The 23,787-nt window shown below is 34.1% G+C and overlaps 2 protein-coding genes across 2 annotated transcripts; both read left to right on the forward strand.

The window, feature by feature from the left end:
* The first annotated feature begins 1,318 nt into the window (after positions 1-1,318).
* Positions 1,319-6,833, forward strand: LOC108324033 (respiratory burst oxidase homolog protein B). Its single transcript, XM_017556824.2, has 12 exons — positions 1,319-2,023; positions 2,135-2,294; positions 3,220-3,268; positions 3,499-3,612; positions 4,098-4,526; positions 4,634-5,020; positions 5,123-5,218; positions 5,309-5,424; positions 5,536-5,638; positions 5,733-5,806; positions 5,882-6,396; positions 6,480-6,833. The coding sequence occupies exons 1-12, from the start codon at positions 1,480-1,482 to the stop codon at positions 6,587-6,589; spliced, it is 2,697 nt and encodes an 898-aa protein (XP_017412313.1). The 5' UTR covers positions 1,319-1,479; the 3' UTR covers positions 6,590-6,833.
* A 6,833-nt stretch (positions 6,834-13,666) lies between these two features.
* On the forward strand, positions 13,667-15,707 carry LOC108324875 (heavy metal-associated isoprenylated plant protein 35). Its single transcript, XM_017557811.2, has 4 exons — positions 13,667-13,776; positions 13,987-14,066; positions 14,163-14,238; positions 14,336-15,707. The coding sequence occupies exons 2-4, from the start codon at positions 13,992-13,994 to the stop codon at positions 15,397-15,399; spliced, it is 1,215 nt and encodes a 404-aa protein (XP_017413300.1). The 5' UTR covers positions 13,667-13,776; positions 13,987-13,991; the 3' UTR covers positions 15,400-15,707.
* The last annotated feature ends 8,080 nt before the right edge of the window (positions 15,708-23,787 follow it).

A 23,787-nucleotide genomic window follows, 5' to 3' on the forward strand; every position in this document is an offset into this window, starting at 1 on the left:
CGAAAATGATGAAAAAAAAATGTAAGTGTTGGCTTTGAAAATGGTGAAGAAGAAGAAGAAAATGACTTTGAAAGTGGCGAGAATGGAGCAACAATGATGGAGAACACAACTTTTTTATAGCAAATATGTGAAAAGGGATGAGGGAAGAAGAGAACACAACTTCTTTATAGTGAGGCAATGATATAGAAAAATAATGAGTGTAAAATTTGATAAGGATTAACCTATGTAGATGTTTAAGTTTCGATTTTTAAATAAAAAATAATAATGACATTTTTAAAATTGAGAACTTTTATGAATAATACCATCGAAAATCCAAATATATATAGGTTTGGATTTTGTTAGAATGAAAATTTAAAGATTTTTAATAATTTAAAAAATGGTATCGCATTTTTATATTTATTTTCATTAAATCCGAGATGAAGTTAAATGAAATTATTTTCACTAGTGCAATGCTTTTCTTTATACCAATAAGTTAATGTAAACTTGCAATCAGCGAAGTGTTTTCTTTTTACGTATATTACTTGATAATAATTATCCTAATCAATAAAGTTATTCTAATTGATTGTTGTTATTTTACGTCTGGCTTTTGCCGAATATTAGTTACATTTAATTATGAGTTTATTCAAAAGAAGTATTATACTTGGGTTTGCAATGAAAAATTTATGAATATGTTTATACCGTGGGAACTTAATTTTGAGTTGTGGTATTTAAAGAGATGGATGTCTAACATTATGAAGAACAAAGAATACGTAATACATGGAGACCAAAACACGAGGGAATTTTTGTCTTTTCTTGGAGGCAGCAAAGAGATGAGGCCTAAACGAAAGAAAGCATTATTCTTATATTATATTGCTGTGAAGTTCTGTTTGGCTAGCATAAAAGCGGTGTTGAGTAATTTTTGTTAAAAGTTAAAACGACAAACAGAACTTACAACATGATCTGAAATAAAGAAGTTGCATCATTGACTTTTAATGTAACCATAGAATTGTGTCGCTTTCGGTCCTCTGCCCTACCGCAATATTTTGTTGGAAAGCTTATCTTGGCACTCGAAAGTGGAATTTGCAGTGAAAAAATAAGAAGAAAATGGAACTTCTTAACCATTTCTATACGTAAGAAATAGGTTTTGGTTTGAACACGAGAAGAAGGGTTTGAATCCCAACAACTCTATTCCGTGTGTGTCCGTCAACTAACACGCCCAAAACAAAACCAGATCAAGAATATCCACTGCGCCCCTTGATTCACCTCCCCCATTATTTGACTTACATATCAATCCCACCTCCCATTTTATATATCATTTTTCTACCTTTTCCTCTCTCTTTTGCATTATATAAACTTCCACACTCTCCCCTCACTCCAATTTCTCACCTTATATTGCCCCAAAATCTCTTCACCAACCCTTCAATACACTTCTCATTCAAAACATACAAATATTTACCATTTTTTTGTTTACATTCATCGTCATAGTATAGGTTGGGAGTGATGCCAGACAAGAGTGGAAACATGGAGATTCACGAAAACCAACAAGATTCATGGTCGGAGACGGAGAGCATCGGAAGCCGAGGCATGCAAGTGGGCTTCAGTGGGCCTCTCAGCGGGCCTTTGAGCGGGCCTTTAGTTACCACCAGCCACAAGAGGAACGGCAGCAAGAACAAGAGCGCCAGGTTTAAGGACGACGACGAGATGGTGGAGATAACGCTCGACGTCCGCGACGACGCCGTTTCCGTCCAGAACATCCGCGGCGGTGACTCCGAGACCGCCTTCCTCGCCAGCCGCCTCGAGATGAGGCCCTCCTCCTTCTCCGGCCGCCTCAGACAGGTGTCACGCGAACTCAAACGCATGACCTCTAACAAGGCCTTCGATAAAGTTGACCGTAGCAAATCCGGTGCTGCTCGCGCCCTGCGCGGTCTCAAGTTCATGACCAAAAGCGCTGCAGGTGCAGAAGGTTGGTCACTGGTTGAGAAACGCTTCGATGACTTGGCCATTGACGCAAAATTGCCCAAGACTCGCTTTAGCCAGTGCATAGGTATCGCATACACACATTAGTTAAACTATCATCTACAACAGCACTTAATAATAAACTCGTTTTCAGAAATTAGTTCTTTTCCTGGAACTAATTAGTTTTGATGACGACCAGGGATGACGGAGTCGAAGGAGTTTGCCGGTGAGTTATTCGACGCATTAGCTCGCCGCCGGGGAATTACATCATCTTCCGTAACGAAGAACGAGTTGCGTGAGTTTTGGGAGCAAATTACCGATAACAGTTTTGATTCACGGCTTCAGACCTTTTTCGACATGTAAGACTCATGATCAGCATCTGTTCTACTATATATTATTTAATTCTGATTTCATTTTCATCTGGAAGCTCATGTTGTTATAGTTTTAAAATATCTAACAAATAATTCAACAGCTCATTGTTTTGCTTTTGTAGTGAAAAACTACTTGTTTAGGATATGCATGCCAGAAGATATTTATTTAATTAGGCAACATGAAAGAGACGGATTTTGTCTACTTCCACAAATGGCCCAAATTCTATATAGAAATATTTCTTGGTTGGACTATTGATGTCAAAGTAGGGCGTTCAGTTTTCAAATATTTATTATGTAGAAAATCATTTCCCTTGATCATTTTTTTCTCTGTAAGACTTCCGAATATCGTTACCGCGTTTCGTGGAATCTGCATGTGAAGTCATTTGTCGTAATATAATATCGTGTGTTAATTACTTGATTAAATGTGTTATCTGGGATATGATAAGAAAATGTTATGACGATGTTGTGGATAGCGATACATAAAAGAATGCTAATCCCATGCAACTGTTTCGTGTGTAACTAAAATTATTTGAAGTCACAATTTCTTTGTTGGAGTCAGTAATTTGCTTTGATGACTATGTACAGTTTTTCTACGTATCAATGACATCCGTGAAACCTTTTGTTTTACTTTTCCAACCGTTTCAATTGTTTGACTCACTATTCAAGTTTCCCACAAACAAATTGGAGTGATGATAAATGATCGAATACAAATAAACAGTGTCATGTGTGCATAACCAAGGTTAGGTGACTATAAAAAGAATATAAATGGAAAGCAGCTCTATTTGAAGAATTTATGTATGCATGTCACAGTAAATAAACAATAATAATACTTTTAAGCCAGACGTAAGAAATATTACATCACTGATTAGGTCTACATGCACTTATGGTTACTGATAAACCTAAATCATGTCAGGGTGGACAAAGATGCTGACGGACGAATCACTGAAGAAGAAGTAAAAGAGGTAAGAGTCTATTATCCAATAAAGAATTCCCAAAAAAACAAATTCTTTTACTTTTATTGAATATATACGGATAGTCTAGAGAAAAAGACAATTATTACAGAGACCGTTAAATGCCCAATGGCTCCTGATTAAAACTTTATTTTTAAATGATTTAGATTGTTTATTTTATTTTATTTTTTAATTTGGAGACTTGTGGAGACGTGAACATAGTTTTATGCTTGATTTTGCAGATTATCACCTTAAGCGCTTCAGCTAATAAGTTGTCAAAGTTACAAGAACGTGCAGAGGAATATGCTGCCCTTATCATGGAGGAGCTGGATCCGGACAACTTTGGATACATTGAGGTTTATATTTTACATTCATAAATACAAAACAAAAGAAGTTAATCAGCTTGAAAATGGTTTAATGGTCGTGTTCATATGTTTATACTTTGAGGTTTATCTTTTGTCATTGTTTTTTATATTCCTACGTTCGGTTGGTAGGCTGCATTGTACTGGGTGCTTTTTCTTTTGGTCAATTGGGTTGTTTTTTCTTTTTGCTGAAAATTTTAGCACCCAATGGTGGAGAAGACGCGTGTTTAGCACCTTCAGTGGGTGAAGCCCATCCAATATTGGACCAGCGGCTGCACTTCTACATGATATAAAAATAATTTGTTGACAGTATAAACACCACTTCGTAATCCATTTTTAAGGGTAATATAGTTATTAATTAAAAGTAATTAAAGAGTAAAACGATAAATATGAAGTGGGTATAAAAATTATTAAGTGTTACAGTATTCTGATACTGTTATGAAAAATGTTACCTGACGTAAAGCTGTGGTGTGATGCAGTTGTACAACTTGGAAACGCTGCTTCTGCAAGCGCCAGCACAATCAACCCACATAACCACGGATAGTAGGGTGCTGAGCCAAATGCTGAGCCAGAGATTAGTCCCTACGAAAGAGTACAACCCCATCAAACGTGGATTTAGGGCGGTGTCATACTTCGTGCAGGACAATTGGAAACGCCTTTGGGTCATAGCCTTGTGGCTTTCCATTTGCGCTGGTCTTTTCACTTGGAAGTTCATCCAATACAAGCACCGCGCCGTGTTCCATGTCATGGGCTACTGTGTCACAGTGGCTAAGGGGGGCGCAGAAACAACCAAGTTCAACATGGCCTTGATCTTGTTGCCTGTATGCAGAAACACCATCACTTGGCTCAGAAGCAGGACCAAACTAGGAGCAATAATTCCCTTTGATGACAACATCAACTTTCACAAGGTAAACAAAACAATACCCTCGTACAAAAACAAATTATACTGGTTATCATTTTTTTGATTAAATTGTACCACCAGTACTATTACTTACTTGAACATTTATATATACAGGTTGTAGCCTTCGGCATTGCAATTGGTGTAGGATTGCATGCGATTTCACATCTCACGTGCGATTTCCCAAGGTTGTTGCATGCCACGGACGCAGAATACGAGCCCATGAAGCCATTTTTTGGGGATGATAGACCCAATAACTATTGGTGGTTTGTGAAAGGAACTGAGGGATGGACTGGGGTGTTGATGGTGGTGCTTATGGCTATAGCTTTCATTTTGGCACAACCATGGTTCCGAAGGAACAGGCTAAACCTCCCTAAATCCCTCAAGAAGCTCACCGGTTTCAATGCCTTTTGGTACTCCCACCACCTTTTTGTAATCGTCTATGTGCTTTTCATCATTCACGGATACTTCCTATACCTTAGCAAAAAATGGTACAAGAAAACGGTACGTGCATGGTCTCTCTCACACATGTACCTCTATCCATTCTCTCTTCCCTTTTTTCTTGCAAATCCTCTTTATTGATGTTTTTTTTTAATTGGTTGACAGACATGGATGTATCTCGCCGTTCCCATGATACTATACGGATGCGAAAGGCTACTTCGCGCGTTTAGATCTCGCCACAAATCTGTGAGAATTCTCAAGGTGCGTATATTTTCAAAAACTTCACTCCATCTCTGCTTTGATATATATCAATTGTTTTACTAAATGAAATTTTAACAAAAAATATTCCAGGTTGCTGTGTACCCAGGAAATGTTCTAGCATTGCATGTGTCTAAACCACAAGGATTTAAGTACTCTAGTGGACAGTATATATATGTTAACTGTTCAGATGTTTCCCCATTTGAATGGTATGCACCCAATTTAAGTTCTTTATTTTTTCATATATATAACAGCTTTTACCAGGATGGTGATGATGAACAAAGTTAATTTAATTATGTGGCATTGATATCTATTTGTAGGCATCCCTTTTCTATTACATCAGCTCCGGGAGATGACTACGTGAGTGTTCACATTCGAACTTTAGGTGATTGGACATCACAACTGAAAGCTGTTTTCGCCAAGGTAAATTTTGCATAACATTTTTATTTTTTGTTTTGCGAATTAATCCTCTGATGACATGGCTGATCATCGAACATTCTATACATGGCTTATGCAGGCATGTCAACCAGCAAACGATGGCCAAAGTGGTCTTCTACGAGCTGATATGCTACAAGGCAACAACAAACCAAGGTATGTTTAGCTGTCTTAAAAATGTCATTTTAAATGTGTGGTAAAAGAGATATGTAACCATGAACAAAATTTCAGGATGCCAAGGTTATTAATTGATGGACCATACGGAGCTCCGGCACAAGACTACAAAAACTATGACGTGATCCTTCTTGTGGGGCTTGGAATCGGTGCCACCCCTTTGATTAGCATACTGAAAGACGTGCTAAACAATATCAAGCAAAATCAAGACGTAGAAGAAGGAGTGGTGGAAAGTGGCGTTAAGGACAACAAGAGAAAAGCTTTTGCCACGAAGCGAGCTTATTTCTACTGGGTTACCCGTGAGGAAGGTTCCTTTGAATGGTTTAAAGGGGTGATGAATGAGGTGGCAGAGAATGACAAGGAAGGAGTCATTGAGCTTCACAATTACTGCACAAGTGTATACGAAGAAGGAGACGCTCGGTCAGCTTTGATCACTATGCTTCAATCCCTTCACCATGCCAAAAGTGGTGTGGATATAGTATCGGGAACAAGGGTAAAGACGCATTTTGCAAGACCAAACTGGCGCAATGTCTTTAAACATACAGCCCTCAAACACCCTGACAAAAGAGTTGGTAAGTGTTATATTGATTTTGTTTTCAATTTGATTCCTGAGACGTTTACTCACCTAACTTTGCATCTGCTGCGATATTTTCAGGTGTTTTTTACTGTGGGGCGCATGGATTGGTTGGGGAACTGAAAAGGCTTTCTCTGGACTTTTCCAGGAAAACCAGCACCAAGTTCGATTTTCACAAAGAAAATTTTTAGATTCTTTTCAGTTATGTTGATATTGTTTTTTGGTAAATGTATTCATATATAGATTATAGTTGGATTATTTTTTGTTGTAGAGGTGGTATATAGCTAGCTGCATTTGATACATGGAATTTACATGTATCTAGAAGTTGTATTTTCTTTTTAAGTAGTGTGTAGTCCTGATATGTTGGTCTTTCATACTATCACTTCAAATGGTTACTGTAATTGTTTTGTAATATAAGCCAAACTTCTTAGTTTATTTAATAACGGTTATGTTTTTTGGAAGGATACATAGGTATCCATCCACACACAGGTAAACATAAGCAACTAGTAACTGGGACTATATATATATATATATATATATATATATATATATATATATATATATATATATATATATATATATATATATATATATATATATATACTGTCATATCATCCCAAAGGAAGATACTTAGAGATGGAATGACCAAATACAGAAGTCTGAATATATTTTTTTTACGAAATTCTCATTTTCTCCTTACTTTGTATGTAACCAATGCACTTTTACTGTCACACATTCGCTACCAACAGATCTCAACTTGAAATCATTAACTTTAGTAAAATAAGTTTTTTACTACTTTAAAGATACTTATCTTGAATACCTGAAAAGTAACTAGTAAAATATTTTGTATAAAAATTATGTTGTTATTTGGTTCATATGATAAATAAGTTTATCTTATTATACTACTTCTTTATATGCCAAAAGGAGCTGAAAATAATGTTCTGTCTAAAAAAAACTAAATGAACAAAGTAATTATATCTTTTCCGGTTTAATGAATTTATTTCATCTTTTAGTCCTTCTACTTTATGCTATGAACAGATATAGAAGTTACTACTCATGTTTCTTTTTCCTTCTTTTTAATAATTACCACCATAAAACTTTGCTTCTTTACAGATATATGGTGTCAGAATCCTTTAATCTGCATTTGTCTTGCTGAGTTGTGTCACTGTCACATGGTTATTTTGGATGATCAATCCTAATAACTTTACAAGACTTGTTGGGTAAGTTATAGTTTGGTTTAGCCTAAATAAGCTTGATTTCTAATAAAAAGAGTTTTAATCAGAACAAGCAAATTAGCCTTAGCCTTTCAATTGAGCACTCGTTTATAATTAGCAAAAATGTTTTGAATGAGATGTTGCTAGCATTAAAGTCATTATCTACCAGCTACCAGTATATTAATTAATACCATATTAATGGAGGAAAATATAAAATTAGGTGCCCGTGCTAAACAGCCAATGAATACCAACTTATATTAACCTTAAAAAAAACTACTTTGATCACCACAGATTCTTTGGAGATACTTAGGATTTCTCACAATTTAACATAGGGTCTCGATATTTTGAGAACCAAATTTTAACACATTTTTTTATAACGTCACGTGTCAGTAGTCCATTGGTCCATTTTTTCTTTACTTTTATTGTTAAAATGTGACGTCGAAATTGAGGAGGGTTTCAGAAATTTGGAATTCCAAATATATCCCTTACCCTCTTTCATTAGAAATCAACGTTCTCTCTCTTTGTTTTCGTTCTCCCTCTTCCTTGTCATTCTCGCTCTCCCTCTTCGTTCTCGTTCTTCGTTGTAGTTGTCGATCATCATTTTCGTTTGGTCAACGTGGTCTTGTTTGTTGAGGGTATTGTGCGAAATGGCAAGTTCCAGTGACCATGGTCCTTCGAGCAAGGTAAATGCGTTCTCCCTCCATTTTCTTCATTGCGTTTTGGGTTTGGCTTTGGGTTTTCCATGTGGTGTTTAAATTTGTGTTGTTTTCGTTTTTGGGTTTTGGATTTTTGCTTATTTTGTTTTCGTTGATGCAGTTGACTGTTCGTCACTCTTTTTCAAACAAGTATATTTGTACTTTGAACGAACGTATGAAGACGTATGTGAGGATTGGATCACAAAGGCGTTACAAGAGCAGAGCGCTTAAGACTCCATACATTGGAAATATAGTGCTTAGAATAAAAAATGAGTGATAATTGTAATGATTTGTTAAAAGAAAGTTATGCAACATTGTACTTAGATGAACAAAGGAGTGTAATGTAACCTATTTTGTTCAATGTTATAAAAGATGCATCTTTTCTTCCGTTAAATATTGTTAATGTTAATTGAAATGTTATTCCCTTCGTTATTATCATTGTGGAATGAGGTTTTGTTTGGAATGTTAATGAATAAAGTAACCACTTTGATTCAATATTCATGTTTGTGATGGATGAATGAAACAATGCTTGTGACATGATGAACTTAGCAGAAGTTCTGAAACTTCTGGACCAAAAAACACACTTGTAATCGTTTACAAGTGCTTGGTAAACGATTACAAGAACAAAATCTAGGTTTTGTACAAAAACTTGTACTGTAGGAGCCAACTGTGGTAACCTAGGTGACCATAGTCAAAATTTTTAATTTTTTGGCATAAATCCACTGGTTTTCACTTGATTTTGGTATTTAAGTGTGAGTAGAGGCTGGGAAGTCATGTTTGGGCACCCCATGATTGAGGAAAGGAACAATGTTTATGAGATGAGCAACTTAGGTGGAGTCCTGAAACTTCTACACCAAAAAACACACTTGTAATCGTTTACAAGTGCTTGGTAAACCATTACACGAACAAAATCTAAGTTTTGTACATAAACTTGTACTATAGGAGCCAGCTGTGGTAACCCAGGTGACCATAGTCAAAATTTTAATTTTTTGGTATAAATTCAATGGTTTTCACTCGATTTTTTTGTTTAAGTGTGAGTAGAGGCTGGGAAGTCATGTTTGGGCACCCATGATTGAGGAAAGGAACAATGTTTATGAGATGAACAACTTAGGTGAAGTCCTGAAACTTTTGCACAAAAAAACACACTTGTAATCGCTTACAAGTGCTTGGTAAACGATTACACGAACAAAATCTGGGTTTTGTACAGAAACTTGTATTGCAAGAGCCAGCTGTGGTAACCTAGGTGACCATAGTCAAAATTTTTAATTTTTTGGCATAAATTCAATGATTTTCACTCCATTTTATTGTTTAAGTGTGAGTAAAGGCTGAGAAGTCATGTTTGGGCACCCCATGATTGAGGAAAGGAACAATGTTTATGAGATTAGCAACTTAGGTGAAGTCCTGAAACTTCTGCACCAAAAGACACACTTGTAATCGTTTACAGGTGCTTGGTAAACGATTACACGAACAAAATTTGGGTTTTTTACAGAAACTTGTATTGCAAGAGCCAGCTGTGGTAACCTAGGTGACCAGAGTCAAAATTTTTAATTTTTTGGCATAAATTCAATGGTTTTCACTCGATTTTGTTGTTTAAGTGTGAGTAGAGGCTGAGAAGTCATGTTTGGGCACCTCATGATTGAGGAAAAGAACAATGTTTATTAGATGAGCAACTTAGGTGAAGTCCTAAAACTTGTGCACCAAAAAACACACTTGTAATCGTTTACAGGTGCTTGGTAAACAATTACACGAATAAAATCTGGGTTTTGTACAGAGACATGAATTGTAGGAGTCAGTTGTGGTAACCTAGGTGATCATAGTAAAAAAATGTAATTTTTTGGCATAAGTCTAGTGGTTTTCACTTTATTTTGTTGTTTAAGTGTGAGTAGAGGTTGGAAAGTCTTGTTTGGGCACCCCATGATTGAGGAAAGGAACAATGTTTGGGCACCACCTAGGTTACAAGTGTGTTTTTTGGTGCAGAAGTTTCAGGATTTCACTTAAGTTGGTAAACCATTGGATTAATTTAAAAGACTTATTAATATTGCGCGTTCCTTTGTCATAAAAAACACACACAACGTAAATAAAATAACATTACACATAAAGTAATCATGAAAGCTATGATCTTATTGCAATAACAATCTATACATATATATATCATTGTTTGTTACAATCTGTACATATAACAATCTTATTGGAAAAAATCTATCTTCCTCTAAATACAAACAAAATTTATACAAATGGAAACAATCCTAGACCACGTATTTCTAAACTTGTGGTCATGAACACATCAAAAACAGTAAATGGGACCAATTGTTGACTAACTCTAAAACTAACATCATGCTCAGCCCAGCGTTGGACCATCACCTTCAATAATTTCAAATTCACCTCCAAATGGCTTAGAATATGCAAACACCACCGAAATGGAATCATCTTAATGCGCTCTACATGAGTGTGTCCTAGTAAGCTATTCATTTCAACAATGCTGGATGAATCCATCGAGATACGAAGGAGCCACTACAAAACATTAACAAAAAAATATTATTAACTAAGATTCAGAGGATAACACATCATCTATAAAAATAAAAAATTACATTTCATCTTACATTTCCTTTTTGGGCTGCCATTGGACCTGCAGTTATAACATAAACAAAACAACAATGTTCGAGAAGATGGTTAGGATTCACGAAAGAACAAAATGTCAATGCTGGAGAAGATGGTTAGGGTTCTCGTAGTTCTACTTACCAAAAAACACCACGACAGCGAGAAGGCACAATACCAATGGTGGATAGGGACATCGAAGAGGGCTTCAATGGTGCACAAGACAGACGTCCAAGACAACGAGAAGGCACAAAACCAACGGTCGAGTAAAAGGTGAGTCTTTAGGGTTTGAACACGAGAGAGATGAGAGAACGAGAGAGATGAGGGAACGCGAGAGATGAGGGAACGCGAGAGATGAGAGATGAGGGAACGCGAGAGATGAGAGAGAGCGATAACACATCAAACTGCGAATGAAAGAAGAATAGGGAAAGCACGAAACAAAATTTCATATTCCCTTCCCATAATACTCTCGCCTCATCAATTGTATATATTTTTTTTTCAACATCAGCCAATTGACAACCTCCACATGGCGTTATGAAATCGGTTGCAAAAAAACGTTGCTAAAGAAGCGTTTTCATTTAATATATTGTCTTCTTGAATTTTCTCCCATCATCATTTTATCTTTAAAGATGTTTTGATGAGTTTAAAAACATGTACGAATAAGTTATAAAGTATATTAGTCCTTAATTAACATTATTTATTTTGCCTTAACATGATAGTTTTATTTAGGTAAATATTTTAAGATGATATAATTTTGAGCCCACAATAGTATAGAATACAAAATAATATTGTGGGTTTAAAATTATATCATCTTAAAATATTTACCTAAATAAAACTATCATGTTAAGGCAAAATAAATAATGTTAATTAAGGACTAATATACTTGAGACTTAATAAAAAAACATTTAGATCAGACTTAGAATACTATAAATAGAATATATTTTATGAGATATATTGTTTATTAATTTGTACATTTATCATGCATGTTCTTCACTTGAATGTCAAAGTCTTTTTTATGTGGGAATATTTTTTTATTTTATGAACATCGTGACCTTTCATCTATATTCCGAGATCTCAATTAAGAAAACAACATTACATAATAAAAAGAATTGGGAAACTGTTGATTGGATAAAAATATCTTAACTGAATAATTATACAAATTATTTTTAATCTCTTACTTTTAAATTATTGAGGATAAGAAAAATTTCAGTGAAAAGTGGAAACTGAAAATTTGATTTTGGACTATGATGACTTAACATAGAAGGCTTCCAAAATTGCTTTACAACTAAAGATGTTTCCCATGAGTTTACAGCAAGATCCTATCTGTATATCCAATAGCAATTTGCAAACTCTATAAAAGTGGTGTAAAAAAGTAGAAAGAAAAAGAAATAAATGTTTTTTTCTTTATTTAAATAGTCGCCTTCAAGTACAGTATTTCCCTGTGCTCGTTTAAATAGTTATGCTAGTTATCTCATTTTGTTTTATGCATATGTCTACAAGTATAAAAAAAAGTTTTATTTTATTTTTATCTTTCTCTCTTGCTGAGACAAAAATATGAAGCCAGAGAAAATGTAAAACACGTCATAATAAATAGAAAAAATTGAAAATATTCATGATATTTTGAGACATGGAATTTTATAAGAAATGTTTAATTATGCTTTGGTTGATTTTTGTAAAAAAAATCTTAAATAGATTCTCCAATTTTTATTTTTATCAATTAGGTTTCTATTTTTTAAAATGTTCTGTAAATAGGTTATAATTGTTAACGGGGCAAAATCGTTAACGAAAGAGTCACACTCATGTATATATGAAGTTTTTAATTACATGGTGACGTTGATTTTTGTTAATGTTACGGAGAATATTAGGTGTTAGTTTTAAGTATTTATTGCTTAACGACTTGATACTTCTTTTTATGTTTGGCACACACGTGGTGGATATAGATATTCATAATTATTTTTAAAGTTAAAGAAAACAACTCCTAAGTATCTCCAAATCTTAAGATTTTACAAATTTATTTGTCATAATTATCATTTAAATTAATAATAAAGAGTTTAAATTAAATAACGCTATGAGTAATAATAGATATTTATTTTTTCAGAAAGAAATTAAACGTGTGTTTTCAAAATTAAAATAAACTTAATTTGAGCCCAGTTGATTAATAATTCCACGAGGAGTAATGGAATCCAAACTGCTAACAAAAATTATTCTAATTGATAAAGATTGAACCTACATAAACCTAAAGTTTCATGGGTGCATTTAGTTTTGTAATATTAAAAAACGGGGAAAAAAAAGGATTGACTATCAATTTCTTCTCTAGCTTAAATTATTTGTATTTTTTTTTTCATTATTTCTTCTGGATCAATTAAGTCTTTATGTTTTTAAAAATGAATAAAGTTAGTCTTTTAATTGATTTTCTTCTCTTTAAATTTTTGGTATAATGGAATAACCCGTCCCACTTTAATTACATTTTCATTAACTATACATTAAAATTTCAACTTTGTAGAAATGATGAAAATTTTAATTAGAAACTTAAAAGCTAGCAGAAAATAAGATGATTAAGAAAATTAGGAAAATTAAAGTAGGATTATGAAAATACATTAAACCTTATTATGTGTTAATAAAGCCTATGATTACTACAACCTATGAGAATATATTCTCGAAATTCCTAAAAGTAAAACCTTTGAAACATTTGGTTCATCAATATATGTATATGATGTGAAGGAAAATAAAACCAAGTTGAAAAGGCAAAAACGGAATCAAGTATGTGTCCACTAACAAAGGAATTAAATTTGCATAAAAGAAAATTGAACGATTCCCGTTGAATTACGTCTAAACTGAGACCACCGTGTTTTCACATTCTTTTTCCCAATGCAGGTTCTTCTTTTCATGAAACCCTTCTTCAACTTTTCAATTTTCTTCTTTTAAATTATAAATAAATAATAAATAAATTATTCTCTTATGCTTCAAACCCTTCCCTCAACTCTCTCTTTCTCTGCTTTTTAAGCCATCCGCATCTTTCTCACCACTCTTCTGTCTTCTTCTCTTTTCGCTGGAACACTAAAATCCCTTCTTCTCTCTTTGAAGCTCCAATGGCAGCAACAGAATCTAAAGCGGAACCCAAAGAAGCCGAAGAGCGCGTAGAAGGAGAACCCATCGCATGCAAGGTAAAACATCGTTCCATCTTTTACATTTCTTTATTCGCTTAACAACGCCCAGTACTCTCCAACAGGTTCTGAACTTCTTACGCTTCTGTCTCCCAGACCGTGGCGTTGAGGGTCTCCATCCACTGCCAAGGCTGCAAAAAGAAAGTCAAGAAAATTCTCCAAGCCATTTACGGTAACGTAACCACCTTCAAAGCCAAACACTCGTTTTCAGTTTCCCACCTTTTCCTCCTTCTTTGTTGCACAACACTCGTTACTCTTCCGTGCTGCAGGTGTTTACGACATAGACATCGATCAGAAGCAACATAAAGTGGTGGTAACTGGGAACGTTGATGGCGAGCTGTTGATTTGGAAATTGACCAAGGCGGGGAAGCATGCAGAGTTGTGGCCTGAAAAGGCAGATTCCGGAAAGAAAAAGCAAGTGAGTTCAGAGAGCAAAGAGAAGCGACAGAGCGACGCAGAAAGCAGCGAAGGGATTAAGGAAAACGATAAAGAAGATGTTAAGGTTGTTGCGCAAGACCCATCCAAAAACGCGGAAGGTAGCAACGATAAAAATAATAGTACCAAAAGTAAATCCGTTAAAAAAAACAGCGACGGATGCGCCGCCGGTAAAGCCGCTATTCAGTTGCAAGAGCCAAAACCGGAGGTGAGGCAGACGGTGGTGTTACAACCGGCCGGACCGGTAACCGAAAAAAAAGTGAGCATCGCCGTTCAAGTTCCTAACGACAATGAAGCAACCGGGAATGAGAATACAACCGGTGGAGCCGGTGCCAGTGGAGCGAAAAAGAAGAAAAAGAAGGTGACGGCTACCGGGAAAGAGAGTAATAACAACAACGGGAACGACGTTGCCAGTGATGCCAAAGCTAAAGAAGGTTCAAGTAACCAGTCAAATGGTCAAGGTCATGTTCATGAGCCAGCGGTTCCAGTTTCAAGTTCAGTTCCTTTTGTGATCCCAACCAATGATAATGCGACACGTCATCACCACTTTTACCGTGATTACCCACCGCATTACTATGCCCCTCCTCCTGCTCCTCCGCAAGTTGTTCATAGTGTGAGCTACCACACGGCGCATCCTAGCAGCAGCTACGGCGCTGCGTACTATGCCCCTACGCGACCGATTTCGTACGCCCACGTGGTGCGCCCTGGGTACGAAGTGGAGCCTCCACCCTACATGTACGACACGGAATCGTATGCTCCATCGTATACTTCATCGTATGCTCCATCGTATGCTTCATCGTATGCTTCATCGTATGCTTCATCGTATGCTCCATCGCAGCCGTCGGATTCTTTCGAGCTCTTCAGCGATGAAAATCCTAATGCGTGCTCACTCATGTGAATGTGAGTTGCATTGCACGTAAACATTTTATTCAAGTAATTTTGTAATGCTTGAAGATATACAAGAATATTATCACTGGCCTCCTTTTTATTAATTACTATATTTTAGTGAAAAAAACTATTTCTTTTTTTATGGAAAGGATGAAAAGTAAGGTACAATAATGGGTCAATGTGGCTCTGAGCCTTCGGTTTTTGTTCAGTGGCTGTTCTTGCTTTTTACTTCCATATCATGACTACACTAATATAATATATATGTATATGCATATGTGTATAGTAAATTGGAAATTAAAATTATTGGACTTGTTATGGTACCCCACATGCTCCACTACCTCATATCCATCACTTTACAATGGGGGGATATATGCTTCTTATAGACTCATAGGTGTGATGAGGTGGGGTGGGCCAAATGGAAGAACTTCTGAAAATGAAGTTCAAAATGAGAATAGACTCTATTAAAATTGGCCTTATTACTTGTGAAATTTCTAAAACATTTTTTTTTATGACAGGTTACATTAAGCATGAGATTATGAGATTAATTATTTGTTAATGGTTTGATATTGATGGTGATAATGGATTCTATACATTATGTTAAAATAGATTTTGATGTCGCCTTAGAAGAATAATGATTATTGAATTAATCAGTTTATACGTTTATAATTCAATTTCGGATATGGGCCATGTTGTACCTACCCTGCCTCAGAGAGGAACATATTCCCTGCATGGCATGGGAAGAACACCTTTTTTGAGTTTCAACTTTGTGCTACAATAAAATGAAGTGTTACAGAAATCAATTGACACATATCAGTACTTGGCAAACTTGTTTTGTTGCAAAAATCAATGCTGCAATAATTGGCTGAAACCATTGCAGCACTTGAGTTAGTAAATATTTACAGTAAAAAACAAGTTAATGACAGTCACATCAGGTCCTTTTAAGAGGATTCTGAAGGAAAAGCTTATGGAATAATAGTGATGAGGAAGTTTAGTAACAAATATTATAATGCTGCCCAAATTGTATATTCTTTCTTGTCTTATCATTTTTTCCTTGAGGAATCCGATTCCTTTTATTAAAGATTCAATCTACCTTCGTACATAAGCCTCACAAGGCTATTCATTCACACCTTCAACCTTATCAGAACATAATGTTCAAGGAGAGTTGTAAATGTCATACACATCTTTTCCATTTTTTTATATTTTAAGAATTGAATTTTAACATTAATTCAATTCTACAAAATTAATTTATAAGATGATGTTTGCACCATTTATATTTTGCACTTATTTATATATTAAAAATCTATTTTATTTTATATGATATTTTAATATGAGATCGTCAATATATCTTCTAATGTTAAGGTATTATGTCTTATGTTTTGAATGTAGAACTTAAATATTAAATTAGACTTTAATAAATTCATCTATTGTATAAAAAAAAATTTGTATTATCTTCTATTATGCTTTCAAAATACATTGATATTGATATTTTAATTTTTTCATTATTGGAGAGGGTTAGAAGGAAGCATACACAACACTTGAAACTTTTGTGGTAAATTAGGGACACTATTTCTCTACTTCTTCAATTGAAACTTTTTCATTTTCTTTATAATTTTTATTTTGTGAAGATTCTTAATCTTTATTGCTAGAGAACGTTGATAATGTTAACATTATTTTTTATAGGTTTATTACTAAGAGTATATGTATAGTTGATATATATGTAAATTTATTTTAATTTCTTTATTACTTAAATACTAAAAATAAATAATACCAAATATTTTTATTTATTTTATGGATGATTGGCAACTTATCTAATATTTTTTAAAGTTTAATAGATCGTTTTATTAATATTTAATGAATCAAAATTAATTTTTTTCATAACTAAGTATATCTTAATAATATTATTAAAAAAAAAACTACATTGGCCTTCTAAGATAGTTATTGGGTAACCGATGTAAAATAAAACAATGATAAACTAGCCATTATTTACAAGTTTCATATGTTATAATGGTTTAGTAAAGATAATTTCTAAGTAATTTGTTTTCTTGACATTGAAAGTAATATTTTACAGATCTTTTATTGAACAATCAACACATGAAGGTAATTAAAACATCACTTTTTCCTCTTTGTAAGCACACTAGTTTTTTTTTTTTTTTTCATTTCCACAAACACCTTCGTTCTCATTTTTTTCCACTCCTTCGTCATTGTCGCTAGTCGCACTCTTCCTTTTTCTATTGTCAGCATACTTCATCTCCTCCAAATTCGTCAAGTCACTCTCGAGTCTTTTCCTCTTTACGACATTCTATCTTTTTTAACTCTACTTTTTATTGTTACTAACTTTTTTTACTATACTACTTATAAGTTAGAATGACTATTGTCGTACATGAATATTTCATTTCAATGATTTAAAAATTTTGTTGCACAGTTATTGCATAAGGTGCATCCAATTATACAACCACTACTAATTCAAGTAATTCCAGTATGACTTTAGATATTCCCAGTGTACCCATGTGAAGACGTAAATGTTATTATTCGTTCATTCTCAAATATCGTTAGTTTAAGTCAAAATCGTGTTTGGTAAAAACAGATGAAAATTCCTATATCAAATACACAACAATTAATGAAGAAATTTGACGTTCGTTTGTTAAGAGTCATCTAGTTGAGGGATGATTTAATTTACTTTAAATTATACATACATATGTAAATTGATAATTAAGTATAGGCTAAACTAATTCATAATTTTGGTCAATTATCTTATTGGGTCATTAGTACACAATAAGTCTTCTAATGCACCTAATAGACTTTGGTATTGAAGAAACCGTAAAACCATGAGATGACATTTTTTTAAATTTTGCGAATATATAAGTCTTGGTTTACCAAAAATTGAAGTCATATATATCTTTTTACCTCGGTTACCAAATAACTGAAACTTAAATGGTTGTCAAATTTTCAAAATATTTCAAAAAAATTGTGATTTTTTTTATTTATTTATCTAAATTTTTTTTATTGTAATATCTTTATAAATCATTCAAAACATACTTTATAGGGCCAAAAACTGCTTTGGCCCTCAAACATCTCTCAAAGACTTTAATTAACTTTTAAAATAATTAGTTTCACCAAAGTTGAAGGTCGAGGTAGGTCGGCCAAGGCCAAAGGCAGAGATAGTCCGGTTAGGTTCAAATATTGAGAAGGGCTAGTTTAGATTGGAGGTCAAGATGGGTCACCTTAGACCAAATGATAAGATGAGTCGGTCTAGGCCGAAGGCCGAAACGAACTCGTCCGTGACGAAGGTCGAAACATGTCGACCAAGACTGAAGGTTAAGACGGACTAGCCCCAAGGTGGAGACAGACTAGTCCAGGCAAAAGCACATGTCAGGCTGGATCGAGCCAAAGACCGAGACTGGCTAGCATAAGCTGAAGGTTGAAATGGGTCAAGGCCAAGACGGGTCGACATAGCCGAAAGCCAAGATCGTCGGCCCGGGCCCAAGGTTTATACTGGTTAGCTTGGGCCAAAAATTGAGACAGACCAACCCAAGTCAAAGGTAGAGATGGACTAGCTCAAGCTGAAGGCCAGTATGGGTGGCCCAAGCCAAAGCTAAAACAGATTGGTCTGAGTCAAAGGTCGAGACAAGTCGGCTTGGGGCGAAGGTCATGATGGGTAGGTTCAGACTGAACTTCCAAGCTGGTTTGCCCAAAATGATTGTCGAGACAGGCCAGGTTGGGCTGAAGGTCAAGACGGATTGGTTTGGACCAATTGTTGAGATTAAATAAATGAAATGGACAGGCGAAAACCAAAGGTTGTGATAGTCGGTTCAGGCTGAACACCGAGATGGGTCAACCCATACTGATTGTCGAGAAGGATTGACCCGACTCAAAGGTTGAGACAGGCCAGCCCAAACTAAACGTCAAAATGGATTAGTTTGAATAGAAGGTCAAGACTGTTCGACCTATGCTGAAGGTTGAGATGGGTCATCAAGGACCGAACAACAAAATGGACCAATTCGAGTCAAATTTCGAAACAACTTGATCCGAGGTGGAGGTCAAGATTGGTTGGGGCCTACTCAATCAAATTCAACATAATTTCAACCAAAATTTACTTAGTCGAATGTCAACCAAGGCCAATTATTAATTGAATTTCGATCAAGGTCAACACAACCAAGTTTCGATTGAGGTCAAAATTTGGCTGAGTCTGACTTATTTAAAATTTGGCCAAATTGATCAAGTTGACCTTAATCAAATTTCAACAAAGTTGACCTTTCCAAAATTTGATTGAATTCGACGAGTTTGTACTAAACTAAATTTGATTAAAGTTAAAGATGTATTGACTTAGGTTGAAGGTCAATATCATATTGTCCAAGCTGAAAATCAATCTTGATAGATTAGGTTGAGAGTGGAAAGAAATTGACCTACACATAAAGTTTAAAAATGATAATATATTTTTGTTGTTTAAGAAAAAAACTCATGGTACATGAAACTTTCGTGTGTTTTTTAATGTTGTGAAACTTTTTAATAAGAGTTTTTTTTTTGGGGTTTTTTTTTATATCAATCCACGTATTTTAAGGTTAAGTCTATGGACTGATTCAAATTAACACAATTTTACAGCTCTAGGAAGATGTTTTCTTTATTTATAAGGTTCACATTATTGTAAAATCTTGTTCATCTATAAAAACTATAATTTATGCAAATAAAAAATATATATTTGTTTTAAGAAAACTAAAATGAAAGAAACTATACGGCGATTTTATCATTGAAGTAAAACGTGTATCTTAAATACAACACTAAATGTGTAACATGTAACAAATTAGTTTAAGAACTTGTGAAAAATGTCTCTATTAAATATGTTCCAAGGAATGTATGGACAAAATAGCATAAAATAAAATAAAAATTCAAATATATAATTTTTTTCCCATATCTTTATTTTTATAAAATACTTATACTTAACAAATTAAAATTAAAGCATAATATACATAATAATTGAGTGGGACCGAGTTTAATAGAATCCTAGTATCCCATCTAATAAATAATAAATTTGATTAGATTGACTTCGATGTCACATAAGTACTCCAAATATATTAGGTTAAATTAAATGAAATTTACATGGTAGTATCTATAAATACCCCTAATTTATAACTCATGTTTGGAGTTGATAGCGTACACATAATTGATATACCGACAAATTTTAAGTACATGCCTTCCATTAAAACATTTTCATCAGAAGATGCCAAAATGAGTTTTTCAACTACAAAATAATAACGTCTTTCTATCTTACAGAGTTACTTTTACACATGCTGCTCAAGCAAATTTTTTCGAGTAATTCTATAAAAAATAATAGCTCATTGTAGCGATATATATATATATATATATATATATATATATATATATATATATATATATATATATATATATATATATATATATATATATATATATATATATATATATATATATATATATATATATATATATATATATATATATATATATATATATATGAGGTTTGTCAACTTGCGTACACTTTTGTTTCAGTTGATACATTTTAGTAATATGTATTGGATTTTAGTAGACAAAAATAGTTTTATATATTATGGACTCTAAGTTTTAAGGTCAAGTGTCTCCGTCTCTAATATTTTCTCTGTCATCCCTATTGTAACCCAACTGAAAAAAATCAGAAACACTTATTTAATCCTAATTCACGTTCCTCATTTATCCAATTTGTTTTTCTCTCATCTTTGTACTCTCTCTCACCCACACACAACAACCCGCGACAAGACAATTTATTACTCTTGTTTTGTTCGTTCATTTGTTTTCCACTTTACTAACAAAATAATTTTGTTTTTAAAATGAAAAATAAATGAACGAACGGAGCAAGAGCAACAATGGGTTGCTTTTAATTAACTTATAACTCTTTTCGTATTCAAATCTATGTTACTTGATACGACTATGTTTATGCATAACATTCGTATTTAAAAGTTTTAACTTTTTTTCTTAAATCATATTATTGAAATCGTCTTACTTCACACGACTTTAATTGAATTAAAATTGTATCAGCGATTTTAGTCCAAATTTATAAAAAAGAAAATCAAAGTTACACATTATTTTTTTCTCATTATATATATATATATATATTTATAATTTTCTTTTAATACAACCGTAATACTTGTTAGTTTTGATAACTTTAATGTGAAATTGTTCTCTTTCAATTTATAAGATTGAGGTGAACACTTTTTCTTAATATGGTTTTCAAACTCTCCGGTATTGGTTAAAATTTTTCTTTCATTTAGCTATCATTTCGTTAAATTAGAAAATTATCTTCGATAGATACTCTTATGTCTAAGTCATTAAAAATTTGAAAATGTTAACAATGTGTAATGTAATAAATGTAATCAACCTATTATCATATCTTAAACTTGTATTTATGAATTTTGAAATAAATTTCAAATTATCATGGAATCATTCTTAATATTATTTTTTATTAAAGTAAGCGATCATATTATGCATATTTCATAGTAATAAAAAAAGTTTAATCATTTCTGACATCTCTATTTGTGTAGGTTTGTTTTAAATAGATCCATGTATTCTAAATGGTCTCAATTAGGTCTCTTATTGTGTAAAATTGAATCAATTTGGGTCTCGCCGTTAATTACGTTGGACGGCGTTAAAAATTATGAATGGTGGCTTGGTGACTCAACAAATTTTATTCACGTGGCATCATTTGGACACCTGGATTTTATTTATATAATTTTAAAAAAAATTATTTTAATAAAAACAAAACATTTTACTTAGGGAAAACTGATTAAAAGTTAGGGATTAGTAGTTTGATTGTTGAGTACGTAGATTAGGAAAATTCGAAAAAAATAGGGTTTTTTTGGCTTCGTTGTTGTGGTTGGAAATTGGGGGTTTCTTCTTCCAGGTTCGGGTTGTTGATGGTTGAGAAGCACGGAGACGAATGTTGATGGAGGCAGGTTGCGTGACGGCGGCAAGGAAGGTCGTGCTATGGTTCGAACCCTTGCCTCTCTTCGCGATAGGGTTTCGCCTCTTCTCCTCTATGGCTCTGTTGATTCTTTTTGGTGGCAAGATGAAGGTTCGAATGGTTGGCTGGGTTTGCGTTAGTGCTGGTGGCGACGATGAGCGATAATGTAGAGGTTGTAATGGTGGTGATTTAGGTTTTTAGGTTTTTAGGGTTATTTCAGTTTGGGATCTTTCTATGAGTTTCAAGGATGGAATCATGGTGGTTCTGTTGGAGAAGATGAAGATTCGTGGTGGTGATGTAGGTGGCGGGTAAAGGTGATTAGAGAATGGCGGAGACGCAATTTGCTTCATTTGAGTTTCGAACAGGTTTCCGGTGCAGTGGTTGTAGGTTATTGCGTTGAGTTGTGCAATTCTTACGACGGCAACCGCCTGAAAAGGGCTTTGCAACAAGACAACGGTGGTGGCGGCCTTGCGGCGACGTGTGCGTGGTGGTGGTGCGAGGCAGTGGCAGCGATGGAGGATGACAGTGTTGTGGTTTTTTCTAGGCTTGGTTGTTGTGGTTTCCCAAATTTATCCAATCTGGCACGCACTCAACAATCAAACCACTAATCCTAACTTTTAATCAGTTTTCCTTAACAAAAGGTTGTGTTTTGATTAAAATAAAGTTTTTTAAAACTGTAAATAAATAAAATCCAGCTTAGGCGCTGAAATGCTGCCACGTTAATAAAATTTGCTCAATCACCAAGCTACCAACCACAATTTTTAACGCCGTCCAACATAATTAACGAAGAGACCCAAATTGATTCAATTTTACACAATAAGAGACCTAATTGAGACCATTTAGAATACGATGACCTATTTGAGACAAACCTACGTAGGAATGTGCGAAATGATTAAACCAATAAAAGAAACATAACTTGAATTGAAAGTGATAGGTTTTGGGTAAAGGAAAATAGAAGTATAGATGTTGAACACCTAATCTAAGTGGAATTGATTTTCTGAGGCTTGACTTTCTGTTCTACCATATCCACCTTTCAAACTGAGCCTCGTACAATCCATCAAGTATACCGGTAGTTAATCTCTTTCCCAATTTTCCTTTTCGTTTATTTAAAGCCCTTATCATAGTTCTTTCTCACGCTTCCTTCTCAATCACACCAATTAAAGTACTTCTTAGACGTGTTGGGAACTCACGCATACAATTTTCTCACACTTACAAATTTGTATTCAGCAGAGTAGGTGAATGCAAATTTGGAGAGTAATATAGTAGCAGCTACCCATTTTAGTCTCTTCCTTCTCATAACTACTCTTCTAAGTTGTAGGGTGGAAACTAGCACCGCACAACCACACAAATAGTCAACTTACCTCAATATAATAATAACCTTTCTCAACTTTATAAAAAACAACAAAACAAATATGCATATAAATAAATATA

Source organism: Vigna angularis, chromosome 3, assembly GCF_016808095.1.
Source record: "Vigna angularis cultivar LongXiaoDou No.4 chromosome 3, ASM1680809v1, whole genome shotgun sequence".
Taxonomy (NCBI): domain Eukaryota; kingdom Viridiplantae; phylum Streptophyta; class Magnoliopsida; order Fabales; family Fabaceae; genus Vigna; species Vigna angularis.